The sequence below is a fragment of the Cryptotermes secundus genome, unplaced genomic scaffold, assembly GCF_002891405.2.
Source record: "Cryptotermes secundus unplaced genomic scaffold, Csec_1.0 scaffold546, whole genome shotgun sequence".
Lineage (NCBI taxonomy): Eukaryota > Metazoa > Arthropoda > Insecta > Blattodea > Kalotermitidae > Cryptotermes > Cryptotermes secundus.
The window spans coordinates 910,307-931,256 of NW_019734970.1; the positions used below are offsets into that span (position 1 = coordinate 910,307).

Here is a 20,950-nt window from a genome sequence, read left to right on the forward strand (position 1 = left end):
ATAATCACAACAAAATGAGACAATAAGAAATGTGTCAATTCACAATGGCTGATGATAAACCCTCTCGAATCTTCAGTAACAATGTTGATACAAAAACCTGCCATTAGGCATAACCTTAAACCAAAATACAATCTATGTTATTTCTTTAAAACCTATTTCACTAATAGCAATCTCTTCTTTTCTTTGTCTTCCAAGTGCCTACTTTCTTGGAGACTTGCATACCAAAACTCCATATCCATTTCTTATGACCCGAATTCTTTCTAGTACACCCTCTTACCTCATGGTAATCCTTCACTTTCTCTAATAGGATTTTATGGAAAGTCTGTCTTCGCTGAAGCAACAAATCTGACGTAAACTTGAAAAGCTCTGTTGAGTTCTCACAACCTGCAATGTTAACATACAAAGTGAGGAATATCAGCATGAAATCCATTTAACCTTTAACGTACGGACTTTTAAACTGCCAGCAGCCCTGTACGGCTGGAATTTAAATCACCCTAATTAATTATCATTGCAAACTTTCAGAAAAAAAAATGCATATTTACCATTCTATGCAACATAGAAATATGAACTAAAAAGAACCTGAAAGACAATAAAATTTTCTACATATACATAAAAGAGCAAGTTTTACAAATGAAAATTAACTGTGAATATTTTGTCATGAAATGCAAAATATAATCTTTATTATATATGTTATGAAATTCCAAAGGACTTACCCATTGTTTTTTCTTCAACATTGAATCATGGTGATATTGTAAATATAATCACTCTATATACAATAATATTTTGTTCAGACTGTACACAAGTTGGAACTGCATCACTTCACAGTTTACGATACACTCTGACGCGCGTGGAACTTCTTGAAGCAGTCCACCTCACACAGGGCGACACCACCCTTTTTACAATAGAAGAGCGTGCTCCTGCTTTTCTTATTTAGCGAAAAACACGACGTCTTTGTTTCCTTTTGGTTGGCCAGTGTTGTGAATGTTTCACCTCCAGTCAACTCAGTTGGGCCCCAGACGAACTTGGCCTCCACCAAGAAACGCCATTGACTGTGATATTCGCCTCATGTGACTGAAGAATCAAATCCCGCACCAATATTTCGTGGAACTTTTGTGTGTCATTTTTCCACCACATGACTCGTGTAATAGATATGCATTAAGAATAGTCATATCTAGAAGGTGGAAAAACAATTTCTTTGTCCACTTCCATGTCCTCCTAGCAATGCCATAACTGTTTACCATCCTGTCAGATTTATCAACAAAGCCCATGTGTGCATTGTAGTCTTCAATTACATGAGGTTTGACAGCACGGCCAGATTCTTCTCGGAAGTTTCCTTCCAATGGAGGAGGGTGCAAATTCATCAGAACATACACATCACGCTTGTCTTTCCAACGAACAACACTTAGCTGCCCCTTGACTCTTGTAACAATTTCCCCTTTTTTCAATTTCATTGACTTGGGCCGAATTTCTTGTGGCATTCCACGCCTATCATTGCGAACGGTGCCACATGAATTTATTTTCCTGTCTAAAAGATCGTCAAATAAAGCAGGAGAACTGAAATAATTGTCCATGTAAATTTTGTGTCCCAAGCCTTCTACTCTTCGAATTAGCTGGAGAACAATGCCATGTGTTGATGTAATTTCTTCTGTCGCAAGTTGCCTTTGTTTGCCCAAATAAACTGTCATGTCATAAGTATACCCAAAAGAATCGCAAAGCTTGTAAATTTTTATACCAAATCTTGCGTTTCTTTGGGATATGCTGACAATAAATCACTCTTCCTTTGAACAACACTATGACTTCATCAACAGCAAGACGTTCTGCTGGATTGTAAACTTCACAAAATTTGTTGTTGAGATTGTCAAAAATTTTTCTAATTTTCCAGAGACTATCATACTCTGGGTCATCTCGATTGGGAGGAGTTTCATTATTTTCAAAATGTAGGAATCTCAAAATATGGAAGAAACAGCCTCGTACCATGGTGTTACGGTAGAATGGAGTGTAGTATTGCTCATCTCTTGACCAATAATCTTTGAGGGTGTCCCGTTGATCATGGCCCATTTGAATAATTATTGCCAAAAGTTATATAGCTCTTCAATTGTGACTTCAGGCGGTTGAACAGAAGGGCCTGGAGCATCTTGGCATGCCATAAATTGGTGGAAATATCTGTCGGTTTCTTGTAAAAAAATTTGGAATATTTGTTGGAAAAACAGAATGAAAATGGAAAAAGGAGAGGACTGTGCATTTATATTGGGAGCAGCTGATCTGTTGATTCCACTCGGAGGACCAGTGAAGTCTAGTACCTTTGGTGAATCCCCGGGTCTTCTATCACAAAACCGAATTTCCGTTTCCTCTGCCTCGTTGTCTGATGATGATGATGATGATGACGACAACATATTTGCTCGAGGTTCAATGAACTCATTGATATCTTCTAACTCTTCATCAGATTCCTCTTCCATCAATATTTCCTCTAGTTCTTCTGCATCGAGAAGTTTGGAATATCGGGCACAATTTTGAGCTCCATCTTGGGGGGGGTTCCAGCAAAGTCGAATAAATTATGTTGACTGACAAAGACTCGCAATATATGGATGCAAAGTAACTATAATAGTATGGTACAATAGGCCAGAAGTGGCAGCAGTACAAGGGACTTAGTCCCACCCCACTAGCAATAAAAAATAATTGTAATAGTAGTCGAAAAGGTGCCAGTCCGACACTGATACGGAAAGTCACAGTGATGAAGATGCCTTTTACTCACAAAGTAATACTGCCTCAGTGGGTTTATACCTCTTCCGAGACACAAAATAATATAAAACGAAATATATGACAGTCTGACACTAACTTTTAAGCGAAAAAGAAATATTACACAATCCAACACTGACTTCCTAACTGATAATTCGCCACTGAAAACCAATCCTTGAATACGTCACACTTCCTTGAAAGCTCTGGAAGCACTGATCTGCAATCACAGAAACATATTTCCTCTTCAGTTCTCAGAACAAAGCTGGGCTATATTTGGCTGACCCGGTCATAAACAGTCATATATAAACATAAATAGTTTCGAAACTAGGACCAAGATAAACGATTTCTTTGTTCAGAACTAAGGAATGAACCACTGACATGACCTCATGTAGGTTTGTTTTGGTTTCAAACTCAAGGCCAAACTGTCAGCACTCCCAAAGAGTGCACATGTCCTGCGTCACATATATGTGCCATTTGGCCAACTCCGGTTGCTGCTTGCGTCATTAGGACGTTAAAGGTTTAGCATTCTCGTCCATGAACTCATCAAATGTCTCTTAAAAGCACGAACATATGTCAAAAGGTAGGGAATTTAAATTAAATGGTAGTGCAGGGTGACCGTCTCTGTGGTCTAGTGGTCAGAGTTCCTGGCTACAGTTCCAGAGATCCTGGTGCTACCAGATTTTCTGAGAAGTAGTGGGTCTGGAACTCAGCCTCGCGAGCATAACTGAGGAGCTACTTGAAGGGAAAAGTAGCGCCTCCGGTCTAGAAAACCAAGATTAACGGCCATGGGGATCTGTTGCGCTGACCACGTGACACACTCTATCTGCAAAAGTTGGCACTAACTTCACTGTCAAGGCCGCACCATAGATCCAGCGGTTAGTCGCTGGCTTCCCACCGTGGTGGACCAGGTTCAATCCCGGGTCTGATCAAGTGGGATTTGTGGTGGACAAAGTGGCGCTGGGGCAGGTTTTCTCCAAGTACTTCGGTTTCCCCTGCCAATATTCATCCCACCAAATTCTCCATCATCATAATCACCTGGGGCAGGCTACAATAGGCCAATCAGTGGCTGCTGTGCCGAGTGGACCCAGTTGGACTCAACCCCCAACTAAGCAAACTTCACCAATAAGCGGTGGTCACTCAGTCGGTATAGTTCACTTGCGGACTAAGACCACGGAGTTCAGTTTTACTTTAGGTAGTACAGGGCTAACAGCACTATTTTAACTTGGAGGTAATCACAGAAGTATTGAAAAAATTAATGCTCCATTAGCCAGATGTGTGGCATCACAATAATGTGGCATTTAACAGGAAAGATTAATACTCTCTCCAGTCCTCTCCACCTTCCACCAAACTGTACACCTCACTCCAGTCCATTCTGATTCATGATATTACATAGCATGAAACTGACCTTTCCTTATATGCAATATCCAGAAACTTTAATGTTCACCCTTCAGAGTAAGAGAATCATGTTTTATAACCAAGTAAAATGGATAAAAATATAAGTTTATGCATACATATCTCAGTCTTCATTGTTTGGAAATGTCATCATCCCTTCTTTAAATTTCATCATTCATCATTTGTATTATCACAATGTTCGTATCCAATCACGTAGGAGTAATACAAAATTTACCTTCAAGTCGAGCGCATGTTGGTTTAACAATAACTACACCCGTACTTAGGCGATATCCTGTTAAAATCTTGGCTAGACTTGTTACATTTAACAACTTTTCATTATCATCTTCATTATCCTTATTAGATAAATGCCAGGAGAGTATCTTTACACATGCTACAACCACTTCCTTCCAGATCTTTAAATACTCACTATTCATGATCATCTTCCCACCTCGTGCAACACTAAACAACAAGAGCAGATGAAAAAATGTCAATAAATAACCTCAGATTGAACAAACTTACTTTCAACACTGGAACAGAGCACAGGTGTTAAAGTGAGATCATACTGATCCACTTTAGAGGTGGATCCGAAATTCCTACATTTCTCCTGATGAAAGACATATGCAGCTGGATAAACTCTTTTGATCTGAGCCAAGTGATGTTCTGTGAAATTTCTGAAACAAAATCAACTTCCTGTGAGTTTCCAATGCCACTTATCCACTAAAAGTGACTTTCTGGTAATAACATCAGAAAGTTCAACATTAGAAGGTTCAACATCATACAACATGAGAACCTGCCACGGAGCAGTAAGGGTGTCATACTGAAAATGACGATCCTCATCATATCACAACCTGTTGCCTGAAGATCCTACCTTGCCAAGTCTGGGTTGTCAGTTTACAAGAGATTCCCCATCAAAACATATATTTCTTTGTCCCATAAACATTGCATATTCAGCCCAGCATAATCTCCAAGATTTCACGGCCTACATTATTATGCTTTATAAATCATAAAGTACCTCATTCTAAGCGGGGAGGTGCATTTTTTCAATTTACCTAATGCTTCCAGCTGCACTATGGCCCTGGGGTGAACTCAGCCTCTAATAGAAATGAGTACCAAGAATCTTCCTGGGGGATAAAGGGTGGCCAGCACATAAGGCTGACAATCTCAGCACCATCTGTGAGCCAACTATCTAGAGAAAATGTAGGAGCCTCGACATCTCACAAACCTATGGGCTTTCACCAGCCTGTTAAAGGGATAGCTTTATCTCGTTTTATAACACTATTCTTTCCACAGTTCAATTCTCTTAATTCAAAATATTCCCATATTCCCTTTGTTCTCAGTCATCAACCCCTGTTGTTCTTCTAAGTGAGAGAAAAGGTTTCACAGCTATTCACAACTGTCATTTGGGACGTGACACCTCATATTAACAGGTTATATTAACTTTTTAGCCACTGACAGTGAGTAGTGCTGGTGATATGACAGCTGCCTACAGGGAGGAAAGGGAAAATTCTTATCAGTGGTGAGCATATTCAATGATAAAATGTATTACCATAACTGACATGTTCTTATTTTCATAGTACAATATAACAGTGTGAATGCAGACTTCTAAGTAACAAAAATAGTTTAACTGCACATGAATGATCTTTGCTTGCATAATCATCTGCTTCTTAGCTGAAGAGAATGATTCATTGCTGCATAAAACAGTTTCACTGTTGCCATCATCAAACTTGATCACCATTTCTTCTATTACTCTACAAGATTATCCCTCACCTAGTAATCAGCTTTGAGTTTCTTTACATGTGAAACAGCATTCTTCCACTCTTCCTTGCATATTTTAAAATTCCATTCAAAATTTTTTCAGCGAAAAAACTGTATACCTTCCACATATCAAGTTAATGTAGCCAAGTAATAGCATGGTAGAAGTTTAATGGTATTTTGGAGGAATGTTCTGACTCCATCTTCAAGGGCCTCTTCTATCCTGAAAATGGAGGTACCATGATCCTACAAAATACCATTAAACTAGAATCAGATTACATAATACCACATCTGAGAAAACAGCAAGCTTCAGTTACCTTTGTGAGAACATCACATCTCATAACTGTTAAACTGTTTCACATATTTTTAACTGTTTGTGGGTTTGATCCCGGGGTAACTGTGACGTTTTTGTGTCACATGTTACAGGTGGTAATGACGCCATCCTCGGTGAGGTTGGCCGAATCATGGACCAGGAATGCATTGGGACACTGCCATGTGACCCCACCGGCCAAGGACAGGCTCGAGGTCTGGATCAGTATGACCTTCTGGGGCTGGCAGCCAAGTTCCCACAAAGGGCGATGGCTTTATGACCAGAGCCTCCCACATGGCGGCATAATGACTCTTGGGTCTCACTATGGTATACCCGCAACGAATGTGGGAGAGCACTTCTATGGGGGTAGCTTCAGCTATTTGAATTGTCTCCCTAGAGTACTGATAAGGTGCTGCAAGCCTTAGGGCTCAACACTCTAGAACGGTTTGACCAACCCGTGTGCAGGGGTGGGAATGGGGGAGCTCATAAGCTACCCCCACTGGGCAACTCTCTCATGTAGGTTGCCCTGGTCACAAGCCCATGACTAACTGGTGTCACACCCCTCCCCCCTCTCTGGAGGCTTGTGAGGGTTTCATTTACTACAGGACCAGACCACCTAAGCCAAGGTGTGAGGAATCATGCTGAGGGCTGCATGACACTGGGGTGGCAATTAGCCAGTGTCTTGAACGATTCCCTCGGGACACCAGGCAGCACCCTATTGTATTTATGACTTCCACCCATATGGGGCGCAGTGGGTGGCAACCTTTTAAATCCCCAAAACTCGTGTGGGGGGGAAACTGTCCCCCCTCCAAGGGGATCCATATGAGAAATGCTTCAGCAGGGGGCTGGAAGCTCTGGTGAACCACAAAGGGACCCACGTGCAGCCAGCGAACCTGCTGTTGAATTTTCAGCCAAAGACAGGGACAAAACAGTGGTTTGAAACCTACCTGAGGTAAAACCAAAAACTCTATTGGGAGTCTGTAGCACTGACATACCACTACAGGGGGCTAGTACCTTTAGCACACCTGCAGTAGGAGAAGGATTGTGACACCTAATTGCTGGAGTAGGTAGACCCCACCTAGCGAAAAAATCCTTGTCTGGATGCACTAGACAGAAGTTGAAAAAGGCAAGAGCTGGGGCAAGCAAAGCAGGAACTGGGGGCAGTCAGCAACCAGGAAATGCAGGCTCATCCAAGCAGGGAGAAACAAACGCCGGTACCTTTAACAGGCCCAGGTTGGAGGGCAGTACCCCTACAGAAATGGCCAGAACTCCGAAATGGCCCAGCGACTTACAAGGAGGCTCTGACCAAGATAAAGGTAGCTATCTTCAAAGAAATTTATCCTGAGGATAAGCTTATCGAAGATGACCAGAAATCCATTCTGGAAGCACGTAGGACTCCAAAGGGAGAACTACCACACCTGAAATCCTACAGACTTGTGGGAGGTGCACTTATTTATGCATGCGCCGACCAACAATCTGCTCAATGGTTAACCAAAGCCATTGACAACCACAGGCTGTAATCAGGGGCCAGGGTGAAGGCTACTGATGCCAAGAACCTGCCCAAGCCTGTTAAAGTAGCTCTCCGGACTAGGGACAAAGTTGCCCAGAATCAGGAAGAGCTGTTGAAATGGACTGCAGACCTCAATCCAGGACTCCATATGGAGAACTTGAGGGTACTAGATAAGCAATCTGAGTCGAAAGGCACTATCTTATTCAAAGACCAGAACTCTTATAATATTATACAGAGGACTGCTTAAAAAATATCCACAGGACTCTCATAGGGGACTGTTAAGGTGCTGAATGAATCTGAGGAACAGCGCCGGGCAGAACCTGTGTCAGATATGGTATCATCCAATTCAGCCTCTGAACGGGAGGGGGATAATTTACCCACTCCCTCAGTTGACTGGAAGAGAATATCTGATGAGGAGACAATCCCTCCTCTCGTCAACACGACCTTACCAGATCAGGGACCTCCCTCAGAGGAAACCAGGTCTGATAAAGGAAAAGGGGATGTGGAAGAAGGTATTTAGGACACCTTTCCCAGCATTGCAGAATGAACACACAACATACTGTCTACTCTGCGGTACTGGAGAAAATGTGAGATCATGCATAGTAAAAGTAAAGCTATCCTTGTAACAGGCCGTGAAGGCCAATACGGTTGTGAGACGTTGAGGGTCCCACATTATCTAGACAATCGGCTCAAAGATGGGGGTAAGGCTGTCAGCCTTACGCGCTGGCCGCACTATACTCCCCAGAAAATTATTTAATTAATTCCTGGCACTCATTTCTGTTAGAGGCTGAGTTGGGCCCAAGGCCCTAGTGCAGCCGGAAGGATTAGGTCAATTGAAAAAATCCAATGACCTCATCGGGACTTGAACCTGTGACCTCTGGGTTAATAATCATATTAATGCTTTACCATTGCTGGAGTTCTGTTCGAGAGACACAACAACGGTGAAGATGACATACACCTTGGGTGGAAGCTGTGAGGAGCTTATCGTCACTTCAGCCTACCTTCCATATGACTCGGATGAACCACCACCTTCCAAAGAAGTGAGGGACATCATGGAATATTGCCATCTTAGGGAAAAGCAGTTCATTATTGGATGTGATGCCAATGCGCACCACATACTGTGGAGAAGCACTGACATCAACCCAAGAGGAGAATGCCTCATGGAACCAAGGTAACGAGCCTACCTTTGTGGTCTGCAATAGGCAGGAGGTTATCAACTTGACACTAGGGACCAATAAAATAGGAAACCTGATCAGTAATTGGCATGTATCTGATGGGCCATCCCCATCGGATTACCGATATATATGCTTTCATATAAGCAACATTACAGTAGATCAAGCTACTTATAGGAATCCTAAGAGAACCAATTGGGAGTCTTACAAAGACGACCTAAAAGTAAATCTGGAGACCATCTCGCAAAATAAACGCAAAATAAAGGATGTCGATCAGTCCATTGACCAGTTGCAACGGGCTATTATCTCATTCTTTAAGAGGAATTCTCCAGCTAGGACCACTCATGAACCAAGGAGAGTGCCTTGGTAGAAAAAACAGCTGAGTGGGCTTAGAACCAAAACGAGAAGCCTGTTTAATACAGCTAAACAACAGGGCAGTGGGACACCTACAAGGAAGCCCTTAACTGTTACAACATGAAATAAGGAAAGTCAAGCGATCCTCATGGAGGAGGCACTGCCAGAAGATCAATGATGTACCAGGCAGTGCCAGACTCATGAGAATCATGGCAAAACAGGCGACCAACAAGGTCAGCACGATTAAGCCGCCTAACCAGCAGTATACTCAAACAGGAAGGGAGACACTGAATGAATTATTCAGGGTTCACTTTCCTGATTCAAAATTGATTGATAATTTGAACGATGGACAGGGTCAGCAAAACCTGGGCACTTGCCAAAGCAAGACAAACAGGGCAGAGTGGAACCGGGCCAAAGTCATAATTAACCAGTCCAAAATCAGATGGGCACTGAATACCATTAGACCATTTAAGTCAGCGGAAACAGGTGGAATTGTACCGGCACTTTTGCAGCAAGGGGCAGAACTCTTAGTTCCAAACCTATGCTGCATATATAGAGCTTGCATGGCATATGGTTTTATCCCCATGGCCTGGAGGCAAGTTAAGGCGACATTTATCCCAAAGCCTGGGAAAGTAGATTACACTGAGGCTAAGGCTTATCGTCATATCAGCCTGTCATCTTTCCTTTTGAAAATGATGGAGAAAATAGTGGATGGGCATATCAGGGACAGGGCGCTGAGGACATATCCTCTATACCGAAACCAGCATGCCTACCAAACAGGTAAATCTACCAAAAGCGCACTACATAATGTGGTAACATGCACAGAAAGTGTGATTGAACACAGGGATATTGTCTTATGAGCATTCCTTGACATAGAGGGAGCTTTCGATAGAACCTCATTTGATATAATCAAACAGGCAAATGGAAAGCATTGCATAGAGCCTGCAATATGCAGGTGGATCAGTGCTATGCTGGAGAGCAGAACCATAGCTGCCACACTATCAGGAGAGACTCTGGGGGCGTCTGCGTCTAGGGAGCGTCTGCAGGGGGGCGTGCTCTCACCTCTGCTGTGGAGCCTGGTCACTGACGATCGCCTGTGGGGACTTAATGATGATGGGTATTATACAGTGGGATATGCTGATGACATAGCAATCCTCATAAACAGAAAATTCCTTTCGACAGTATCAGAGCGTCTTCAAACAGCTCTGTACACGGTCCAACGATGGTATGAAAGAACAAACCTTTCCATCAATCCTAACAAGATGGTAATTATACCGTTTACCAGGAAGAGAAATATAAAGGGCCTTAAGGAACTGACCCTCTTCCATAAGACGAACCAGCTATCCAGCGATGTCAAGTACCTTGGTCTAGTATTAGACAAGGGACTGACATGGAAAAAGCAGCTGGACAAGGTCATCAATAAAGCCTATAAGGCTTTTTTGGACATGCAGAAGCATGTTTGGGGACTGCAGCCACATGCTGTCCATTGGCTACACACTGCGGTTGTAAGACCCACAATTACATACTGCGCCACAGTATGGTGGCCCAGAGTTAAACTCAAGACAAGCAAGGCAGAACTTAGAAAATTGCAAAGGTTGGCTTGCTTGAGTATCACAGGAGCAATTCGAACATCTCCAACAGCTGCACTAGACATACTCCTTGGACTCCCCCCACTGCATCTACAGTTGGTGGCAGAGGCCAGGGCAGGAATCTACCTTCTCCAATGCAGTGATCAATGGAAACCTTAATCCGATACTTTCGGACATGCATGCATAACTCAGGACATGAATAAAGAACCCATATTACAAATGGGGTCTGACAAAATGATACTGAGGTATGTATATGAAAAACCCTTCACAGTCAGATTTCCTGACAGGAGTGAATGGGAAGATGGGTTTTGGCCCGATAGGAAAGGGGGACTGATCTGGTATATAGATGGCTCCAAGATAAATAAGGGCACTGGAGCTGGTGTGTTCTGCTATGGCACGAAGCGGAAACTTAGTTTCTGCCTTGGGCAGTACATGACAGTATTCCAGGCAGAAGTATATGCCATTAAGGCATGTATTGCGGAGAATCTAGATAGGAACTACAGAAATAGGAACATCTACATTCTATCTGACAGCCAAGCTGCACTTAAAGCACTTGACAAACACCAGATCAACTCAAAATTGGTTTGGGTTTGCCTCCAAACTCTCACGGAACTGGCCAAACATAACAGGGTACAACTGATATGGGTGCCGGGGCATGAGGGTATTGCTGGAAATGAAACAGCAGATCAAGTGGCTAAGATTGGAGCTGAACATCTATTCATAGGACCTGGACCAGCCTGTGGTATCTCTATATGAGTTGCCAGAAAGGCAATCAGAGACTGGACAAATATGAAGCACAAGAAATACTGGGGATGCTTAACTGGACTCAGGCAAGCAAAGGGACCCTCTACTAAAAGAGCGAAGGAACTGTTAAAGTTAAACAGGAACCAGCTATGATGGGTGGTGGGACTACTTACAGGACACTGTCACCTTAAAGGACACCTCTTCAAACTGGGACTAAGTAATAGTCCCACTTGCGAGAGGTGTCAAGAAGAAAATGAAGCAGCTACACATATCCTGTGTGAATGTGAGGCCTTAGCTTATTTAAGATTATGTCACTTGGGTCAATATTTTATGGAACCAAGTAACTATTTCAACATCCTCGCATAAAAGTTCCTGTGCTTCATTCGAAGTGCAGGATTGTTCAGGGGATAATCAGAAGGGGGGCACAATAGATAACTGTGGTCGCGGTGCAACGGCCAAGAAGGCCCACCCCTTATATGAAGGGGGACCCAAAAATAACCGGAACCGAACTGTTGCGCGCGCATGCTTTGTAGTTACGAGTTGTGCTGCTAGGTGGTGTTAGCTGGGGGTCTCCCGCGACTGTTAGTGAGCTGGCGTCAGTCTGAGTTAAGTGGTTTGTCTGTGGTGCTCTGTTGTGTGCGTTCCTGTTTCAACCCTTTGGCGATTAGTGAGATGGCCGACCAGAAGGAACAAAGAGTGTGCGTGAAATTTTGCTTGATGAAGATCGTCGAAAGACCATTGACCAACTTTCTGAGAAAACGAACATCTCATGGAGCATGGTCCAGCGAATTTTAACCGAAGGTTTGCACATGAGACGGGTGTCTGCAAAATTTGTTTCTCGCTTGCTCGGAGATGACCAAAGAGAAAACCGCGTGAATGTTTGCCACGACTTGAAGAGTGAAGTGCAGAACGATCCAGAATTTCACGCACACTCATTGTTCCTTCTGGTCGGCCATCTCACTAATCGCCAAAGGGCTGAAACAGGAACGCACACAACAGAGCACCACAGACAAACCACTTAACTCAGACTGACGCCAGCTCACTAACAGTCACGGGAGACCCCCAGCTAACACCATCTGGCAGCACAACTCGTAACTACAAAGCATGCGCGAGCAACAGGTCGGCTCCAGTTATTTTTGGGTCCCCCCTCGTACATCCATTCATTCAACTGTTTGGTTTCTGAAAACTGTTGCTGTGGGACCTAATGCTTCCAGTTATATATTGTTCAGTCTTACTGACTTATGTACACCTCAGCAATGGTGGAGTTTAGTTGGGGTTGAGTGTATGGATCATGTCCAGAAGAGATGACTTGTGGCTTAATGCAGGCACCAACCCATGGCATATTCCCCATATTCACAAAATTAGAGGCAAGTAAGGGGACAGGCACATGGAAAACCCTGCAGTGAACCCATCCAGTCTCAAACCCAAGACACCTAACACAGAAACAAAGCGTTTCCCCCCTAAACCACCAAACCCACAGTTCTGGAAACAAATAACATGACAAGAGCTTAAAGTAATAAGAAGCATTTCCTGGAGTATGAAGTCCACATAAACAGATTATTTTATTATTGGGCTAACTTTAAAAAGTGTAATCCTGTGTTCACCAGATCTGTTTTTATGTCTGTATCTGTGCAGAAGTGCTGTTCCAACTGCTAGAAATGTTTATTACCAGGAATTAAGTCTGATAGATCCACTAACCTCCTGAGCATCTCCTGAACAGCGGGTTTCAGCTTCCTGAATGTAATCATTTCCCTGCGTTTATACAGCATACACCCCACAGCATCAACACATCGGAAGATCTCAGCTAAGCAGCGGTAGCTGAAGGGAAGCGGCAGGGCAGCAGAAGCCGGAAGCACAAGTGATGTGAAGCGCTGATATGCAGGTGACTTGGAAGGTGTGGACTGTGGGCTTGTGCCCACTTTCTTTGGACTGCTGAAGACATTCTTCTGAGGACTACGAAGAAAATTTATTTATATGGAAAACACCAAATTCTTGACATTTTATGCTGTCTTCATAATCACTGCAATGTAGCACTTATTCTTCACGTTTCATACGTAAGAGGTCCTGGATTCAAATCCTGGCTTATGGACCAGCTATCCTACCTAAGGCATTCTGTGGTTTTCTTTGGTCCCATTTGGCAATTTCTGGTATATGACTTTCCAATGTGCCATGATCACACCCACTATCTTTCATAATTTGTTAATCACTAACATCCTGACAATCTACAATACAATATGCTAGCAATCCCCACAAGCAAATGTGCGTTTCTATGGCCACCAGGCAAAAGATGATTCAGCCACTGACCTGCAGTAATGTATAAACCTCTTATGCAGAACATCCCAAACAATCATTTTATTTATTTTATTTTTTATTATCATTCATCAATCCATTCAGGTACATTACCACTGGATACAGAAAATGTCAGTAGATTACATTCATATATTACATAAGATTGTCTTAACATGAGATAAATAGCAATTAAAATATATATATAAGAAACTAACGAATGCAAACTAAAATACAAAGCTATAATTACTGGGATACCCCAAGATCCAATTTATTATTCCTATCAAGATACTCTTCAATAGAAGTTTCTATAAGAAACTTTCTCAATTTATATTTAAATTTATTAGTGTCATGTGCAACCTGCTTGATATTGAGGGGTAGAGAGTTAAATAATGTAATACTGGAATAATACACTCCTTTTTTGACTTTAGTTAGACTTACTAAAAGAACATGATTAGCAATGTAATCTGTTGCTGCACTCCCCATTAGTGTCCACATGCAAAAACAAGTAAGTGGCACGCTCACCAGCTTTACAGAAAACACCCAACAAACATTCATTCAGGGTGATCTCAGAACTACATTTCAATTTTATACATGGACAGTTGAAGCTTCTTTTTTTTTGTTTATTTAATGGATGCTATTTCAAGTGAATACGTTATACTGCAGCAGATGATACAAACTGGGAACAACATTTAATTGCTACACTGACTTCATAAAAAACCAAACAAACTCCATGGTTTCAGCCCGCAAGCAAATTATACCGACCAAGTGACCGCAGCTTGTCAGCAAAGTTAACGCCAACTTTTGCAGATAGAGGGTGTCGCATGGTCAGCACAATGAATCCCCACAGCCGTTAATTTCTGTTTTATACACTGGAGCCATTATTTCCTTGAAAGAGCTAATAGCTCCTCAATTATCCTCATGTGGCTGAGTGGATCCTGTTCCAGACCCACTACTTCTCAGAAAATCTGGTAGCGCCAGGAATTGAACCCAGACCTCTGGATCTTTAGCCAGAAACTCTGACCACTAGACCACAGATGACTTCATATCAGTATTAAATTTCTTCTATTTCAGATTTTCATTTTAGTGTTAAAATCCAGTGCTCCCCAAAGAAATCTGAAATTGGGGATGCACTTTATATGTGAACACTCATTAAAGTGTTAATTCTGCTACAAAAAGTGACCTTATATAACAAAAAGATTTAGCATTACCTGGCTGGAACTTCAATTTCTATAGCTTGGAACTTCTTCAGCTGCAGCTTCTCAGCCTCCTTTCTCTTCTCCTCAAGTGCTTTCAGTTTTTTTGCACTTTTGTCAAACCTTGTCAATGACGTTCGCAATTCGGCCAACTTTTCACTTCTATTCAACTTCCGTTTTATTTCTTCAAAAGACAAATCCTATCGACAAAATAAGCGTATTACATGAACCATATTAACATACACATTCTCTCTACTGGAGGAACCAAACAAAGCTGCTGCCCCATAGTTTCTGCATAAAAGGTTGCAGACAACACAATGTGTTCAAATTCCTTAGGTTTTCATGACTGGAGCTTAATCACTGATAAGCATTCAATTTCACAACAAAACTATATGAGATGCAGAAGTTGAAATTATTGTCTTAACTTTAGGTTTCATTCACAATTCTACAACACCAGCTGTTTCTTTTGCTGCCATGTCAAGGCTAAGCCCAGGAATAAAAACATATATTGGAAATGGTATCCAGATGATTTTGGAACAGTGCTATCCATGATCAAATAACAAGAAATCATCATTTTCTTTCTAATTCTTCAAAACTTATACACTTGGTCGTCGACTTACGATCGACTTCCATTCTGACTGATAGGTCATAAGTCAATCTGGTTGTATGTCGGTCATATATTCATTAACAGCATTTCTTAACCTTTCTATCATCTTTACAATTTATTTTTAAAAACTTTTACACTTTAATCATCTTTTATTTTTCATTTTAAATACAGTAATGTTTTTATCTTTTACTTAGCGATACTGTACATATCTTCGTTTCTACGCCTAGGCTATCTGTACATACTGTACTGTAAACATAAAATTACAATCTAAAATTAACGTAAAAATTAATACAAATGACCATCAGGGTAATGTTCTTGGGTAGAGGTAGGAGATGTTTTCTTGATGGGGAACATGCTAAGCTTTGTTCGAACAGTTTGTTTCTTTTTTCTTCATATATCTCACGATAACAATGCACAGCATCTTGAATGATATGTTCAACCTTTGTGAATCGTTGGACATTAGGGTCCATTGCTTCAAAACTGGCAAGAGCTTTATTCAGTTGCGAAAAAGAATCTGATAAACCTTTTGCACTGAATTTCTTTTCTGGCTCTCTTTCTTTCTCTTCTTCCTCTCTCGCTTTTTCTTCTGCCACTCTCTGTGCTTCCAATTCAATCAACTCTTCATCCGAAGGTTCTTGTCTCACAATCCAGCAACTCCTCTGCGTCTTCCAGTTTACATCCTCGTTTAAGATTTTTTGCAAGTTTAAATATGTTTTCTATAATCACTTCCAGTTCCTCTCCTTTTTCAAATCCTTCAAATGTACTCGCATAACATTTTAGACACTTTTTCCAAATGCCAGATATACAATTCTTTGTTACACATTCCCACGTGGTCGAAATATTCTTGATACATTGAAGAATGTTGTACTGATTCCAGAAGTCTCACAAAGATAAATCAGCATCAGAATCTATCACTTCGATGGCTTGTGCGAATGTCGTTCTGAGGTAGTGAGCCGTGAATACTGAAATAGCACCCTGATCTATGGATTGAATGAGAGCGGTTATGTTAGGTGGCATAAAAACCACTCTAACATCTTGATGAAGGTCGTCCAGATGAGGGGGGTGACCAGGGGCATTGTCTATAACCAATAAAATCTTGAAAGGGATACCTCTCTTCGCACACTATTCACGAGCCTGGGGAATGAAGCAGTTCATGAACCAGTCTTCAAACAGTGCCTGAGTCATCCAAGCTTTAGGGTTTGAACAGTAGTAAACAGGAAGTGTGTGCTTGTTGATGTGCTTAAATGTATGAGGGTTTTCTGAATAATAAATAAGAAAAGGCTTCAGCTTAAAACCTGCGGCATTCCCACCAAGCAACAAAGTCAACCGATCCTTAAAAGCTTCGAATCCTGGCACCTTTTTCGCTTCTTGGTGTATGTGTGTTTCCATGCGTGTATGCATGCGTTTCCATTGCAAGCCGCTTTCATCTACATTGAATATTTGTTCTGGTAGATAACCTTCTTCTTTGATTAAAGCACAGAAACTATCAACGAATTTTTGGGCTCCATCTTCATCTGCACTTCCTGATTCTCCTGTGACACGTGCATTATGCCAAATAAATCTTTTTTTAAAAAGCTTAAACCACCCAGTACTAGCCTGAAAATCTTCTGCGCAATCATCTCTGGCGCGTGATTTTAAACTCTGAAACAGACTTCTAGCCTTCACAGTGTGAAGGCTCATGGGTGTATTTTTTTGTATTAAATCTTCCATCCACATAAACAATTTCTCCATTTCATGGATGGGTCCCTGTGGTTGTTTGGTTAAAACTGTAGACTTAATAGGTGCAGAACCTAACACAGCTTCCCGAATTCTTTCTTTGTCCTTAAGTATCGTCAATACCGTGGAATGTGATAACTTCAAGTCACGTGCTATCGTATTCACTTTCTTTCCACCTTCCTACTGCTGGATAACTTTCATTTTACACTCTAAATCAATAGTTTTCCTTGACTTCTTAACTGGCGTATCTGTGGATGAAGGCATTTTCCTTTTACTAGACATTTTATGGGTAGTTACTATAGGATTCTGACGATGGTGTATAACACACTGATATATTGGGTTTTTGGACTTTATCCATCGTCCTGGTTTTTAAGATAACAAATAAAAACACGACGTTTCGGAAACTGGATCTGTTTCCGTCCTCAGGTGAAGGAAAACACCTATTCAGTTGGGTCCCTTAGAAAGAGCTAGCCTCAATCACTGGGTCCAGTGATTGAGGCTAGCTCTCTCTAACGGACCCAACAGAATAGGTGTTTTCCTTCACCTGAGGACGGAAACAGATCCAGTTTCCGAAACGTTGTGTTTTTATTAGTTATCTTAAAAACCAGGACGATGGATAAAGTCCAAAAACCCAATATATCAGTATTTTACGGGTAGTATTTCAGTAGAATTTTAATTAATACACCATCGGCAACAGATGCTTGAAAGCGACCGAGTGTACGTGAGAGAGGATGCCTGTGTGTGTGGGAGGCCTGTGTTGCCAGATGCTCCCATAGTTATCGTACGTGCAGCTGCCTGGCAGTGTCCTCAGGCCTCCTGGCATCGATGTGCCTCAGTAGCACATCCTGATTTATTGATTTATTTATCTTTTTTTTTTGGTCGTAAGTCGACGACCAAGTGTATTTTAAAATGGCTTTGTTTCCACTTTTTAGATAATTTAAAATGTCTTAAATGCTCATAAAACCATGTTCAAGTGGCCAGTATGCATATATCATTGCATGACATATCAAAGCTTTAATGAAGAAGGTTCTAATTTCATTCTGCCCCTCAAGGGGGGGGGGAACAATGTGCAGAACACTGGAGAACATTACAGTGAAGTATGGTGCACTTATCTTATTTTTATGTTTCTGAAGCAAATTCAACTTTTGTGTCATGCTAGTTCAATTCAAATTATGTTACATTAAGTTTACTTTGGTGTAGCAGTAGTTTACTTAATTTTACTTTCACAGATGGTATGATGTAACTAATGAATGATGCAAAAGTGGTCAAGGCCTATTTGAAGATACTGGTCCATTTTCCTGGAGGTGAACTCCCCCCACAAACAACCCTGCCAGGATTGCTGAACTACAGGCAAAAAATCAAACCCAGGATCTGCTGAATATGAAACAAGAATATTAACAATTCATCTGTGATGAAGCACAACAGACCACTGTAGGTTGCGGTGCAAGGGCCGAGAAAGCCTACCCCTCATACATTCATATAATTCATCTGTGATGTTCAGATAAGTACAGTAAGCTAAGTACACATTGTAGCTCACCAAGCAATGGGCTCAAATACAATGTATTTGTACATAAAGCTGTTCCAGTATTTCATGAAACTGAAATATTAACCTTTTGTTGACTGATGGGCATTCTATGTGGTGTCATCAAACCAAGTTCTTTCCTGCTTTCCTTAATTTTGCCATCAGAATCATTTTCAACAGAACATTCTTGTGTATCTTTTCTGTTTTCCTTAAGTTTCCCATCAGAATTGTCATCAACAGAACTGTCTTGTATATCAGAAATTTCACTGCAAATAGCTTTATCATTGTCAATAAAACCTGTCCTCATCCTCTTTTTTGGAGAAAGTAAACCTTTCAGTTCAAATACCACAGGACCCTGCATGGATGGAAGGTTCATTTCCTTTGGACCTGAACAATCTGGTCCCTGAAATACAAAAACAAAAATCATCCTTACTCCAGGTGCAGAACACAAACTGAGGATCTTCTTCATTGGTTGCATCCTGTTGTGTTTTCCAGATATATATAGGAATTAGGTTAACCGTTGTGTGGCAGTTAACCTAATTCCTACACAAACTGAGGATTTCTGAAAACAAACTGCTGAGAACATAGGAAACATGAAATAACAGACACATAAAAATGATGACATAACAAGGCTTATAATTTATACTCTTTTTCCCAACACTGTTAGGACAATTAAACCACACAGATCATGTATCATAAACAATGCACTACATTTTACTATGTTTCCTGTTAGTTCACATTTAATTTATTATTAATTTTGAGGGTAAGCTTGCTGTAAATAAATACATTCTATTCTCTATACTTTGGATAAGATTACTTTCATATGAAGTCACTAATATGCCCATGCCTTAACACAGTAAAGCTGTAAGTGAAACTGAATTTTACAACAATTTGTTTTAAGCTGTTTAGATGAGTTAGAACATACCATATGAACGATAAAGTGAAAACCTAGTAGAAACCAGAATAGTTTGCCTTCTTTCCCAACAAAAGGTTTCTCTCAACCCTCCCCAATATTAGAAAGCATTAAAAATTGTAAATACAGTTTCATGACTGAACACATTATGTTTATATAAGAATTCATTTTATTATGTAGAGCAAAATTATTATACACCATCACTGAAATATATACATCTTGTATAAAAACTGTGACAATACTACAATGCAGATTAATGGGGCACCCATACCAACAAACATGCAAGTGGGCAAATTGCTTGGCAAAAACAGGACGATATCTTCCCCAAATCAATGGTGGAAGTGATACAATCACTCAAGGAGCACATTTCTTCCCAGGATTTTGCACCAGTTTCTATATAGCAGCCATGTTACTTCATAACAATGATAAACGATCCACAAAAGATGCATCTTATTCAAAATATCATCCACTTCAGTGGGGCAGTATCTTACCAAAAACGATCCATCTTCTGCATATGTATGCAGCGTTGTGCCATTCCTAGGATGTTCCTTATCATACGCTTCGGCTCCATTAATTTTCAAAAGTATGTGATGAATTGTTGGTTGAGTTGAACTTTTGGAAACTTGAGTAGCTTTCCTCCCTTGGGATCTCTCCTGGTTAGTAGGTTTTTCTGATGCTTTACCTTGGCTTTCATATGAAACTGGTTTGTCATTTTCACGTGTCAACTTATTCGCACAATCTATCGGGACATGCTCAACTAAACTCTTGTTTTTATAAACAGAGTGTAAAGATTCGGGCGTATCTAATACCAACGCTTTATGAATAACATGAACTTCTTTACCTACGGAGACGCCTGCTTCAGGATCATGACGATCAACCACTACTACTTTTTTTCGATCCTTTACCTCGTCACCAGCTCTTTTACGTTTATTAAAATAGCTTGTAATATGTGTTTGCGACATTTTTCTCTTTTCCGAAACCTTGCTCTCGTTTGCGCTATTCCCGTCTTCAACGAAACACCAATATAACAATTCCCGCGCTTTTCAATGATATGCATTTAGCGCAATCTCATGTTTATATACTCTATTAGTCTATGGTATGTTGCATACTTCCAAGTGCGTTCGGAATAATATTATACAGCATCATTGGCA

The 20,950-nt window shown here is 41.1% G+C and overlaps 1 protein-coding gene across 1 annotated transcript in view; it reads right to left on the reverse strand.

Moving 5' to 3' along the window:
* LOC111869089 (DNA replication factor Cdt1) overlaps window positions 1-20,852 on the reverse strand; it is a 24,321-nt gene extending 3,469 nt beyond the window's left edge. Inside the window, exons 1-6 of the mRNA XM_023860306.2 lie at window positions 20,291-20,852; window positions 18,975-19,289; window positions 15,057-15,241; window positions 13,258-13,512; window positions 4,648-4,799; window positions 278-384 (exon numbers count right to left, since the gene is read on the reverse strand). Coding sequence (XP_023716074.1) covers window positions 278-384; window positions 4,648-4,799; window positions 13,258-13,512; window positions 15,057-15,241; window positions 18,975-19,289; window positions 20,291-20,761 — 1,485 coding nt within the window. The 5' untranslated portion in view covers window positions 20,762-20,852. The remainder of the gene's footprint in view (window positions 1-277; window positions 385-4,647; window positions 4,800-13,257; window positions 13,513-15,056; window positions 15,242-18,974; window positions 19,290-20,290) is intronic.
* Between the last annotated feature and the right edge of the window lie 98 nt (window positions 20,853-20,950).